This window comes from Chlamydotis macqueenii, chromosome 2 (assembly GCF_036417535.1).
Source record: "Chlamydotis macqueenii isolate bChlMac1 chromosome 2, bChlMac1.mat, whole genome shotgun sequence".
NCBI classification, from domain to species: domain Eukaryota; kingdom Metazoa; phylum Chordata; class Aves; order Otidiformes; family Otididae; genus Chlamydotis; species Chlamydotis macqueenii.
Window position 1 is genome coordinate 22,151,894 of NC_141557.1, and position 13,589 is coordinate 22,165,482.

The following is a 13,589-nucleotide window of genomic DNA, read 5'->3' on the forward strand; positions in this document are numbered from 1 at the left end:
CTGTCCCTCAGAGCCAGACCTGTTGTGACAGTGAATGCTCAGCTCATTCTGAACCCCATGATTGTGAATCTAGAAAATAAAACTTGTCAGCTCCCTGACTCTCAGCTTTTGGTGGCTTGGTAAGTTCATGATTAGAATCCTCATTCTCTTTCTCAAATAACTTCCTATTCCTACCTTTTCTTGCAGCTTTTTGTTGAACATATTCAAAGTTCAGAAAAAGAAGTTAAAGCATGCTATGAGCACAACAAAAAAAAACACCCTATATAGAACAGAGTTATTTTTGATATCTTGCTTTACAGATTCTCAAAAAGAAGTAGCTAAAAGTTGAGTCCTTTGATATACTGAGTCTCCTTCTGCATGGAAGGATGCTCAGTGTCTCCTAGGATCAAGCTGCAAATTCATATACAGTGTTTGGATGAATGAAACATGAAACAGCTAAGACAGAGAAAACACAGAAACATTGATCTGTCAAAACATACCTCTGTATTGAGAAAATGTAACAGCAGAAGTGATGCAAAGAGCTAGTGGGCCCACCATTTTCTGGTAGAGAAAGAAAGATAGATCCCAGTCATTTGTGAAAGAGAGAAGATATCTGGTAGTTCACAGGATGTTGTTTCTGGCTGTCGTTGATCAGAGGAAAGCTTTTTTTAGTGTGTTGTACAGGACAATATTGCATATATCCTTAAAAGAGAAACCCCCCACCACAGTAGCATTTAAATTTGAAAGAAAAAGTACATTAAAAACTTGAAGCTAATTAAAATAATTTAAGATCAGTTACAAATATAAAATGCTTGCAGCACAGCTGAAGGCTATCTAATAGCACATAATACCACATAAAGGCACATTTACTGCACTAGAAAAAAAGTCACTTAGAAGCGACCCCAGGAACAGTTGATGAAAGAGGCTATTAAAAATACACAAGATGCTGTTTAAAAGCGGAAATGATAACAAATGGGGAAACTAAAACCAAAATAGAGTGTAAACACATGCAAGTTGAATATAAAATACCAGTAAGTCCTGCCAGAAAGACTGTGAGGAATAGATTTCTGAGACATAAAAAGTAGTCATATCATTTTATTTAAACACATTAGAGGCAGAAAGCCTACCATGACATGGGCTGGATGAAAAGAATATCAAGGTGTGAAGGAGGACTCCAGAAGATAAGGTGACTGCATAAATTTTGCACTGGTTTTAAACCAGATGTGGTCAGAGGAATTCCCCACATTGGAGACATCCTTTGTAGGAGATGAGTTTTAAAAATAATCTCAAATGTAGGAGTCAGCAAAAGAGTTTTTGGAACAAATTAAAATATATGGACCATAAAAAAATTATCGTGTCCAGAAGCAGTTCATTTAAGAGTCATAAAGTAACTCAACTCTGATACACTTAAACCACTAAATATATGGGCTTTCAATGCATTTGATGCAATTTGTGACTCAGGAAGTTCCTAAATCTACTGACTGTGAAAATCTGGGATGAGGCTGTCAAGAGATTTTCACTTTTACTCTATTCTTTTACACTTTATGGGACTTCTCCTATTTATCCTAATGTTGCTCATTTCTACATCCTGTTAGAAAATTGCCCATCTACAGAGCAGTGTAGAATGCACTTGGTAGAACTATGCAGCCCCAGACCTTTAAAAAGCTTTGGCCTTTCTGGAATAGGATCCAGATCAAGATCTGTTGGATTTTTTTATTCAAGCACCTTCTGGTTTAATAGTTGATGTAATAGAGAATTTACAGTATCGACACCGGGCTGAAGCATGTTCATTGATCCAAATTATGTTTTATCAGAACTTCAGTTTTTAAGACTTTATAAGAATGCCTGATACCATAATGGAAAAGATTTCAAAACCATAAGGTTTACCAACGGTATACTGAAAGAAAAAAAAAGGTGGCTTTTTGCACAAGAGAAGTAAATAAAAACATCTCTCTTTAAAAAGTATTCCTACTGTGCAATCTTTTTTAAAGCAGGAAGAAAAAACAAAGTATGCTCCTTTAACATGTACATTTTAATTACTTTTCTTTTTTGTTTGATAATAAGACAGAAGATGTTTAGTTCATATCTACAAGAGTTTTGATAGGAGCATAATTTAATTTCTGTCTGCTTTGTTATAAGATACTCTTCCCTAAAGATTTAATTTCTATTACAAAACAACTGAAGAGCAGCTGCTATTTTCCATGCAGTAATTTTTCTCCTGAGTTGATATAAGCTTGTATTGTACATATGAAAACAATTAGTAGGGAAACTCCAGCAGGCAAAGAATTCCTCAGTCCTGTGGGATAGATTTCTGTATCTCTTAGCCAGCTGTGCAACTTGTATAAAACGTCTACCGACTGACACTGCAAAATTAGAATGAAAGGAAATCTCCTACCAGGAAAGTTTCAGGAGGTTCGTGTGCATGAACAATGTGGATTATTGTACATTTTCAAGTATTAGGAAAATATTATTTTTGCCGTGATATAAGTTGGAAAGCTGAAGCAATGAGAAACATGTACAAAAAGTAATTTTTTCTTGTACAGTCCTAAGTGCAAAACTTAGTCTAAACTTCTAGAAACGTATAGTTCTTTCTCCACTATGTTTAGAACGTGACTATTTCTGAGTTCCCCAAACGAAGAAATTTGGAACAAATTCGGCAACTTTGAAGCTATTAAAGAAAACGTAAATTTTTTTTTTAATGTATGAAAGATGCAGGTTAATTTCTGTAAAAAGGGGTAAATAAATCATTTACATTTTTCAAAAGCTGTTTCCACATCGTATGATTTATTAAGTCCAAGGCAGGGTTCCAGTCACCAGAAGGTCCAGTTTATCTCTATATTGGTATTTTTATTACCGTTTGAGATCTGATTATCCACTAGCTACTTTGTTGCTACTTTGTGCTTAAATTGTGTCTGCAAATTTTATTTCTTTCACCTCTCACTAACTTAAGGTAATGTGCAAATACTGGTACTTCCATTTGGCAGAGGAGCAAGAGGTCAGAGAAGTTACCTGACTTATCACAAGTTCAGTAGCACAGAAGTGTCCAGTCGTGATAAAAAGTCACTTTGCAGAATATATTTTTTATTTGATAGTGCTTTTCAGGTTTCAGTGTCTAATCTGAGATGTGCCTTGTAGGCTTCTTCAAGGAACCCAGCTATCCACTTTCTGTAAGCCAACTAAACCAGAGGCAAACTGCTTGAAATTTCTGATCCTCAAGTTCCTATGATCAAAACATAATTTGAAAAAAAATAAAATTGTCATTCCTTTATCTCCAAGTGTGTTATTATTAAAATAGTAATGAAATATTTATAATCTTGAGTCAGCTAGATTCAGTAAATGAAACATTTCTACATATATTTCCAAAAAAAGCTGAATACAAAATTCCTACCAAAAATATAAAATCCAAAAATAATGTTTCAAGTCTTCCTAACTGCATAATTTTTGGACTATTTTTCTAACTTTGCTCCCTTCTACTGCTAGTATTTTCTTTTCCCGTTGACTTAATTTGAAACTGGATGTGATTGATGCCCCATGAGTACGAACCTGAGGGCCTTTGTACTTTGTTAAGATGAACTTGTGTGATATTTGCCACAGACTGTTGGTCAGCCTGACTCCATGAGTCAGATAGCAAATTCGTATGGCCAAGAGTCAGAAGATGCATACCTCCCTCACACCTCACACTTCAGGGGCTGATGGGAGGGAAGTATGCAGGTGGTGATAGTTGCTACCCAGGAAGCCCACTCTGCTGTGCCAGGAATGCAGCTAGGTAATTTGATGTCATTAGTTTTAATAGCCCTAAAGACATACAAAAGGCAGTGATATGAGTTGTCTAGCAGCCCTTGTGTTACCACAGCCTGGCCACATGATGCAGCCTAGCCATGGAAAGCCTTCAGCATTAAAGCTCCATGTTGGTCATTGTGGGTCACTGGATTAGGCTTTGGCCTAGCAAAAGCTAAAAGCAGGCCAAGTATTAGAACATCATAATTATTCTTTAAGAGGCAACAATTTCTTCAGAGGTCATTCATCAGTAGACAATAACAACTTCTGCTAATCTTCTGCAGAGGTTTGTGACCTTGCAGGTTGGGTGTGAGCCTCACACAGAATGGAAGTCCATAGCAACAAAGCTTAAAGTGCCTTTCTACTAAGGCATTATCCATTCTTCTTCTCCATGTGCAATCCTGTTTATTAAAGAAATTGTCAACAATGACAAATGACATCTGATAGGATCTGGTAATTCCTTGCTTTTCACTTCCTGAAGTAAGTTTCCATTTTTTTTCACCTACTAGACTAGCCAGACCAAAATAAATTCTTTCTGGTATGAACTGCAGTCCAGAAAACATTATTTGGGAGAAACCGACTTTTTTTTATTTTCTAAGGATTAAACATTTTATGTAATATTAGCTAATCTGATTTTATTTTGGAAGAGACTATCCCCATCTGTGCTATGAGTGGTTTTGAAGAAAGAGGAACATTTTTAAGCTTCTTGTTTTAATAACTTTTAAAATGTTTCTGTCTACCTGAAGAACACAATATTATTTCAAACAAAGTGCTTTGTTGCTCCCAGATTACCAGGAAAACCTAGTGTGTTCAATTTTAAGGCTTTCTCTCTATTTTGTAGCTACAGTCAAGTACTGTTCAAACCATAAGCTTGTAGTGATGACAGATACTGCAGAATAAACACAGTGTGGGGATCTCTTCAGAGAGGCAATATTTATAGCACACCAAAGTTCATATGCTTTAGGATGATGAACTGTTTCCCAGTTGTTTCTTATCTCTGAAGTTCTCTTCCTTTGATTGTTAATTTTCTTGTTTGGTTGATTGCTCCTGCAAACAAGCTCAAAAGCTCAACTATTGTTTTTTGTACTGTGCTTAGGAGTCAGATCTTAAATTTCATAAATCCTGTAGACTCCCATCCTCTTTTGTGGTCTGTCTTTTCTTCTGCTTTTCTTTTTCTTGCAGCTAAAGCATCCCTCAGCATCTTCACCGCATCTTCTTGTTGAAGAGATGAGCATATCCCAATTTGTTTGGGTTTGTGATTGAAATTGGTGATGTTTTTAGGTCTATTTCTGAATTAAATATCCATGCGTGGCAGAATTCTGCTAAACCCATAGTCTTGCCTTTTGCATGGCCAGAGGCTGGGAGACAAACTCCAAATTTTTTGCTTTTTTGCACTGCCATTCCTTTTTTGACATGCTCTACCTAGAGTGGAAGGATTAAATCTTGGCTCTTACAGTAATGCTTAAGAACATGACTTTGATTATCATACATGTATGATGAATTATTCTATTCATTACAGTAAATTAAACATACACTGAAATTGTGCAGTTTAACAAGTAACATTTCAAGCTGGATTTTTAACTCAACCTTTTTTTTTAAATATGACAGTGCAAAAATTATGTGAGACCTCCAAAGTGAGATTACAGAGTTTAGTACATGATGGCAGTTCATGAGTTTACATTTGAGAAAATACACTCTTATGCTATGACATACGAGACTGGCCCGTGAAGCCTGATGTCTAAATTGCATTTATGGAATTACACAAGCTTTTCTCATTTTTGTTGTTCTTGTCCTTGTGTATCAGGAAATAATAGTTCTTCATCTGTTAACTCATAATTGTAAAAAAGTAGGCATATGACTGAATTCGCAATTTCTACATGGACTGTAATGTCATTTGAAGGCTATAGTTAAGTAGAGTTTAATAGCACAAGACAATTTTTTTTCCCAGGAGGAAAGTGTTTAATAAGGTCATGAGAGTTACATGAATCCCACACGTGGCACAGTTTCATTACATTTGTCAGAGGAAGCAAACACACAATTAGAATGTGATTACAAGTTATTTTAAAGGTTATGTTACTAGTTTTGAGGCCACTGCAGGGAGAAGTTAGTATATAGTATAACAGTAGTGAGGAGATTAAGAGCAATGGCTAATTCAAATATGTTTTTATTTAAGCCAAGCTGATTTCACATCTTCCAGTGCTGACCTACAACTCATGTTTATCTGAACCTTCCATATACAAAACAAAACATTTTCTGAACCCATGAAAATATTCTTTAAGAATGACTGGTAACCAGGGACACTTGCAAGTTTTAGGAAGTCCCAAATCTTTCACCTGAGCAATTTTGTTGTATTGTACAAGACTTATTTGGGAATAATGGTGTGGATAACTCAGTCCTTCTGGAGTGTGACAGCAGAAAACGAACATCAAGAGCATCATTCTGGTGACAGATTTCTTGTTTTGTCATTGATCAGGGAAGTACGCCCTAGCAATCCAGAGGAATTTGTGAAGGCTTTTTAAAAGTGTAATTTGGTTAAATATTTTTATAACTTGCATAGATTCCTTGCAAAGTGAAACTTTTCTATAAGCATGTATAATTTTTAGATTTTTGAAATTAATTTCTATAGTACGTCTTGTTAGAAGGTATCAGCCAGTAAAACTATAGAAGACTTTTCCTGTCAGTTGTTGAGTGTAACTGCAGATCTATTGCCTGTCTTACAAAGAAGTGTAAATAAATGTTTATTATGAGAAATAACTGATTATGGCTAAGGTGATGTTTTTATATAGTTATAATTGTATAATTTTATATAGTTATAATTGTAATGTGAATATTGCAAGGCTCAAAAAGGCTTGCTATAGACTATGAACAGGCAAATGAAAATCAAATAACTTGTAACATGTTGCGTTGTGTAGAATGAGTTGCATTGGCATACTAAATGAACATGAATGACTAGTTTATCTATACTTTGATTTAGGTCATGTACCTGCCAACTTCTGCAAAACTTAGCAAATTAAACACAATACATTCTCATTAGTCTTGTGCAATAAAAATTTATCTATTCAGTTGCTATGTTTGGAATTAATTGTAGCCTCTTGATATCATGGAAGTCATGCCAGTGGAAATCATCCAGTGTGTTTTGATTTGCTAGAAAATAGCTTGGATGTTGACTAAATGCTGAAGGATTTTTCTTGATTGACCATGATGAATCAGAAAAGACTTCTGCAGAAAGCCTCGTACAAAGGCAGTTTGCTGAAGCTCAACATAAGGAATACAACTTTGCCAAGAGTATTAGAAGGATGATCTCTGTAGGCTGTCTCAAGAATTGGTAGGAACAGAGACTTTTCTCCATATCTTTCCCAGAAAGATATTCAGACCCTGTCTTCTGTGATTATTAGTGGAGCCTAGGAGACTTACTAACTCAGTTAGGGAATATCTTAGGGAGCTAAACACAGATCTCAGTGAACATCTTTTTAAGAAAAGGAAAACTTGAAAGGTATGACTTGGGAACTGCTAGTAATTACTTCTTTTTTATATACAGCTTTATTGTGAGAGTCTGTGCAGACTTTGAAGGTCAAAGTATTTCAGATGAGATAGGTAAGACATTTTTTTTTTTATTTCTGTAATTTACTTTGTCCCACTCAATTTCAGGTGTATTTTTTTTCTTACAATGTGAGGGATGATACGAGTGAGATACTCTTGAGGCAAGAAAATACAGTTAAAAAGATATAGATATACGTATATCCCTGGAAACATTCAAAGCCAGGTTGGATGGGGCTCTGAGCAACCTGATCTGGTTGAAGATGTCCCTGCTTCTTGCAGGGGAGTTGGACTAGATGACCTTTAAAGGTCCCTTCCAACCCAAACCATTCTGTGATTCTATAACACAAAGCTTGTATTATTTACTTGAATTATTTTTTGATTCAGTTTAAGGCATTTTCCAAATAAAACTAAGAATGTACCCTGTTGGAGAATGTTCTGAGGAAAAAATATTTTAAAATTTCAAAAGAGATAGCATTCCTGTACACATATAATCTGTAAATGAAATTAGAAAGCTTAAATTACACGTATTCCATACTTTGGATCAAAAACTAGTGTGCTGGTAAACAGGCAGGCACTTAAAGTGTGGATTAGTTTTACCTGGAAGACTTCGTTAGAGTAATTGACCTTAATATATAATGAATCGCTTACTATTTTTTCTTTCCATGTTAAATAAATATTTGATTTACTTGTATCCTTTAGTGCTGAAAGGTGAATTGCAGTTAGATTCATTGAAACAGAAAGGAGCTGTTAAGAGGACCCTCTTCTTTGATTACCATCAGTCACATCATTACTTCTCCATTGTGATAGAAAGACAGAAACAGCTCCGTTGCCAGGACTTTCTTGTTTATCTCAGAGTAAGTAGTTTAAAATATTTTGGACTTTCTTCATCATTTGAGTAGTATCAGCAATTTAAAGATAATAATTAAAAAAAGGAGCCACTGGAAAAGGACGAACATTATTCTTAGATCCCAAAACTACAAAAATGTTAGATAAGAAAGGCCTCATCTTGGTGTCCAGAACATTCTTCTACATGGGCAAATTTTCATTTGTAAATTTTTGGCTCATCTTTTGTCAATCTAAGTATAAAAGAAAGACTTCCTTTGAAGAAGACTGTACAGTTCCTCTGTGTACAAATACATGCATTTGGTTACTTTCTGGAAATTCTGATTAAATACTGCATCTCCTGGTACAAAAATGCAAGATTACTCTCCCTATAGTATTCACAGTGGGAGAATCAACGAAACATGTTTGATGTCATGCCAGTTCAGTTTCAAAAGATATTTTAAAGGAGTGTCACCAGCAATATTGGCCTAAAATTCATATATTTTAAAACATATTTTATGCTATTTTAAATGTTTTTAGAAAAATTAAAACTGTGCAACTGATGTTGTAAAGGAGAAAGAGCCATTGGTTATTCATTTGCAGCTGGAATTACCTCATGAAATTGAAGCAGATTCCAAGGCTGGTCCTAGAAACACAGTGGGAGGTGAAATGGAGGAGTTTCATGCAGTACGTGAGGAAGTATCTAGGCAATAAAGGTGGTGGAGTTTCACCATTGCTGATCCATATAAATTCTTGGTTGTGGAACAAACCAACAATATTACCTCCACAAATCTACACATGCCCTCCCTCCATTCGGAAAGGAAGGAGGGCAGTAGCTGATAGGAGTTGGTTCTGTGTGTCTCTTTCAAACAGCTTCATTTTAGGCTAATGCTTTGAAAAAATTCTGAGTCTACTCAGCTCAGCCAGCTTCTTCCAGATGTGGGGCTGTGGAGGCAATGTGTTCTGGGCTTTCCAATTACTGGTGAGTCACTTTGCTTTCCTAATGACATTACATACAGCCAGAGTTTGGCCAGCAGCTGTCACAGAACCGTGTTTTTACCTTAAATGAAGACTAAAGCCTGAATCTGTTGCCATACCATACTAACCTGAAATAGTTATGCTAAACCATTGATTTTTATTATGTGATTGTCACTCACAGGATGAAACAGAATTTAGAGATAAATTATCTCCCATCAATATAAACTTGAATTATAGTTTGGATGAATCCCATTTTGAAGATAGCCTGACTGTGAAGCCCATACTGAACTATTACCAGAAAAGCTCAGTAACAGAACAGGTATGAATTTTGGATGCCACAGTTTCTGTATATAAATGTGAAAGCATTTACAAGTGCTATGTCTGTCATCTTCCTTAAAACAGAATATCATGCCCAGAAATTACACAAGGATTTAATTACTTTAAAATGTAAATTGAATATAAATATAGAACCAGGCAAACCTTTAAAGCATTTCCAAAACTTTGGAAATTCATACTTCATAGTTTTGTTTCCATTCTGGAATATGTAAGCCAAGTTACTGTGGGAAAGGGCCTGAATGATGATACTGTTCTGCTAAGGACATAGTTGAGAGTCTAGTCTCGAACAGTACTTAATGTGGAAAGGAACTTATAGAAAGGAGAAAGAGATTAATTCACCAGGGCAGTGCTAGTGGTATTTAAGACATTTAGGTTAGTGATGTTTAATGAAATGATTTGGACTTTGAAGCATGAACTTACTGTATTATAATTTTTTTATTTAACAACAATACAGGCTTACATTCTGGTTGACTGTGGGGAGGACAACTTGTGCATACCTGATTTGCAGCTTTCTGCTATGCCGTAAGTTAAATAAAATTAATGCTGTAAGTTAAATAAAAAAAATTATAAAATAAATTATACAGGATCATCCTGTATGATCCTGTTGTGATAGGACGAGGGGTAATGGTTTTAAAATAGAGGGAGGTAGATTCAGACCGGACATAAGGAAACAATTTTTTATATTGAGGGTGGTGAAACACTGGAACAGGTTGCCCAGAGAGGTGGTGGATGCCCCATCCCTGGAAACATTCAAGGCCAGGTTGGATGAGGCTCTGAGCAACCTGATCTAGTCAGGCATGTCCCTGCTCCTTGCAGGGGAGTTGGACTAGATGACCTTTAAAGGTCCCTTCCAACCCAACCTATTCTATGATTCTATGATATAGCAAAATCCAGACACTTCTATCTGCTTTAACAGAATGAAATATGTAGAACACAATTCTGTTGTTTGCTATAGCTACTCATTCTTACCTGATTTCCATATTTTAATTTGCATATTCATGTCATCTAGAAAACCGAAATATTGATAAATACACACTTTTAAAAATGTATCTTTGTCAGACACATTCTGATGTTTATTGGTTGTCTTAGAAAATATCCTTTACAAGTGTTTGTTAGAAGTGATTGTAGTTCTCTAAATGCTAAGGGACAATGAAAATCATTGTTCAAAGAAGATTTTAAATGTGTTTATTTCAGTGTACAAGTGACTTTGAGCTTGGGGCACAATTCTCCTGAACGCAGTGTACAGTGAATAAATGAATCTTAGAATAAAATAATTTCAATACATGGCAACAGTTCCTCCTGTGGAGGGAGAAATAGGCCAAGTAGGACAAGTGGGGAATCTCTGACGGTTATCTGACTGTGCCATCACAGTCAGTACATAGCTGTGAAAGGAAAGGGCACAGTGCCATTGCAAGTCTCAGGAGATCTTCTGTCATTGTTCATTTTACAATGGGTATGAGAGGAAAACTGGAATCACACCACCTTTGTGCCCTCCAGAAAACAATGCTGATGGAACCCCTGTGGCGAGTAATTTCTCCATGAGATGCTTCTTTCTGGTTAGAAAGCAGTCAGGCTCTGAAATTTTATACAACTAACTTTCAGGTTCTGTGATAGTCCACTTTGATTGTCCATGGTGGTGTTTTCTCTTCACCTCTTTCCTACCTAGGTGCTGGCATACTTTTCCATGGGGTCATTTTTTATGGAAAATGTTTTATTCTATGTTCACTGAATATTTTCCAGAACAGATGCTATGAGATCAAAATGTCTTTCTGCTTTATGCTTACATAAATCATGATTGTGCATGTTTTAACTCCTGACAAGTAGTATGTTCTATATAGAGATAAAGATCAGCTAATAATTGGAGAAGAAAATTGTGTCATGCTCATAATAAATCCAAGGAATGATGGGGAAGGAGCCTATGAAGCTGAGCTACATATAAAGATTCCACCTGAAGCAGATTACACTGGGGTTGAACGCAACAACAAGGTAAATGAAAGTAAAAATGTTAGTGATAGTAAAGCAGAACAACTGACTACAAGGTTAACCTACATAGGCTATATCAGCTGAAAGCAGCAAGTAGAGATGTGCCTCTTACGAAGGGAGATTCCATTGACTCCCAGCCATCCTTGCTTACACAGTCCAGGCTAGAGATTAGCCGTGTCACTAGAAGATGGGAAGGTCAGGACCAATTTTTCAAACTCAGCTCAGGTCTAGCTCCTTGCTATTAACTTAGTTATAATACCACTGTCACATTTCTCCTAGAGCTAAAGGTATTCACTTCATTCAGATTTTGAACAAGTAAACCCTACCAGTAGCAGGGAGTGATAATGCAGAATCCCCTGAGTGCTTCCAACCTTGGATCCTGTGGTACCGTTTCTTGGTCAGAGTTAATGAGCCCTGCTGAACCCTTGACACTTGGACAATGTCTCATGCTCCCAGCACATTAGTGTTTTACCATTATTAAGGGTATCCCAGTCTCTGATATCCTGAATAGTTGAACTTTAACTGCAGTATAAACTTGACAAAGTTATTTCCTTTGTAGTCAATTATTTTATCTTATGGATAGGCAAAAGAAAAAGCATTTATAATGTAAAATGTGCCAATGTTTGCAGAGGGATGAATGTTGACTGAAGTCCTGCTGAGCTGTACTGAACATGCAGTGTTTCCTTTTTGGATCTATTTGTTTTTTAAGAGCAAAGACGAAACACTATCCTGCAAACAAGCAGAGTGTTCATGTATTCTCTGTTGGATAGCAAGTCTGAATCACCTCATCTGCACATAAATCTTCCAAGCTGTTGCAACATGAGCTTGCTTTTTTCTGTCAGTGCCTGGAATGTTCAGAAGGGCCTCAAGGGTGAGAGTGGGAGAAAGCAAGTTAATTTCCTTTCTAAAAGCAAATGTTTTTAAGGAAGTTGAAAGTAACTTACAAGGTATTTCCTTATTCTCCTTCTGTCAATGTCTTTGTTAATGGGCTTTTAATACTGTTTGAAAAAAATAACAAGAATTAATGAGGTCACTGAAGTTGAGAATATGGAAATTCTCTGCAACCTCACTTCTCAGAAGCATATCTTTGTACACAAAACAAATAAGTAAAGACACGAGCCACTTCCTATTGTCTATTTCTTTTGTTATTTTAGCATAGCCTCTGGTTTCTTGAACTGTGATCTACAAAACTTAGGTTCTCTTTAATATACTACACCTGGCTATATTTTTCCTTGTTGCTATTCAGGAATCTTTGACAGTTCTTTTGTCCATTGCCAAGGATGTCAGGGGAGGCACTTATTCCAAAACCCACATAACTTATTAGCACATATCAATGATTTGAACTGGACAGAAATCACTCAGGGCTTTTCATTATTTTAGGAAAAAATTTACTTTTGTAGTGCCAGCAGGGTAGACCCATAGGGAAATGAAGGAAAAAAGAGATGGGAGATTCTCGTGCTTTGGAAGAATAAGGAGAAGCTAGAATGAGTTGGGAAAGAGTGCTGATGTTCTTTTTCTCTCGAAAATAAATTTTTAAAAGCCCAGGAAACATAATGCAACTTTTTCATTTTCTTCAGATTTTGTGGAAGATAAAATAGATTTTTGACAAGTCCAATTCTGAATCCTTCTAGATTAGCAATTAGCAATTAGAAAAATTGCTTTCGTTCTGCCCACATTTACTTAGTTTACTACAACACATAATTTATTTCATATTCTCTTACTTTTCATACTTATTCCATTTAAAAGATGTCATTGTGTTCTTTCTGAGAAGTATCAAAACATTAGTCCTACTGTCTATGTCATTGTTAGTGTCTTCCCTTCTGCATTGCAGTTAGTTTTAACGAGGATTACATATGGTACTGAAAGCAAGTTTATTCTTTCTATTGTTTTTAAACTGTAAATGTGTATATTTTTTAATCTATAGTCTTTGTGATATTATGATTCCATTATATAAACAAAAACAAATCACTTATAAGTGCATTTGGAAAATAAATTGATATTGTAATTTTCTTCAAAAAGACAGAGCTAAAATTTACTGGGCTTTAACTGCTGGTAGAGATTGGCTCTTGTCTGTATTGAGTTGCTTTTCTATACTGCCATATGTCACCTCAAACTGCTGTGAACATGACAAAGAAGAATATACAGTTTTGTAATTTAAAAAGAAAATTCAGAAT

The 13,589-nt window shown here is 35.7% G+C and overlaps 1 protein-coding gene across 1 annotated transcript in view; it reads left to right on the forward strand.

The window, feature by feature from the left end:
- Positions 1-13,589, forward strand: part of ITGA8 (integrin subunit alpha 8) — a 115,315-nt gene that overhangs the window by 47,713 nt on the left and 54,013 nt on the right. The window contains exons 15-20 of the mRNA XM_086741462.1: positions 12-119; positions 7,295-7,350; positions 7,996-8,150; positions 9,278-9,415; positions 9,887-9,954; positions 11,271-11,418. Of these exons, the coding sequence (XP_086597588.1) occupies positions 12-119; positions 7,295-7,350; positions 7,996-8,150; positions 9,278-9,415; positions 9,887-9,954; positions 11,271-11,418 (673 nt within the window). The remainder of the gene's footprint in view (positions 1-11; positions 120-7,294; positions 7,351-7,995; positions 8,151-9,277; positions 9,416-9,886; positions 9,955-11,270; positions 11,419-13,589) is intronic.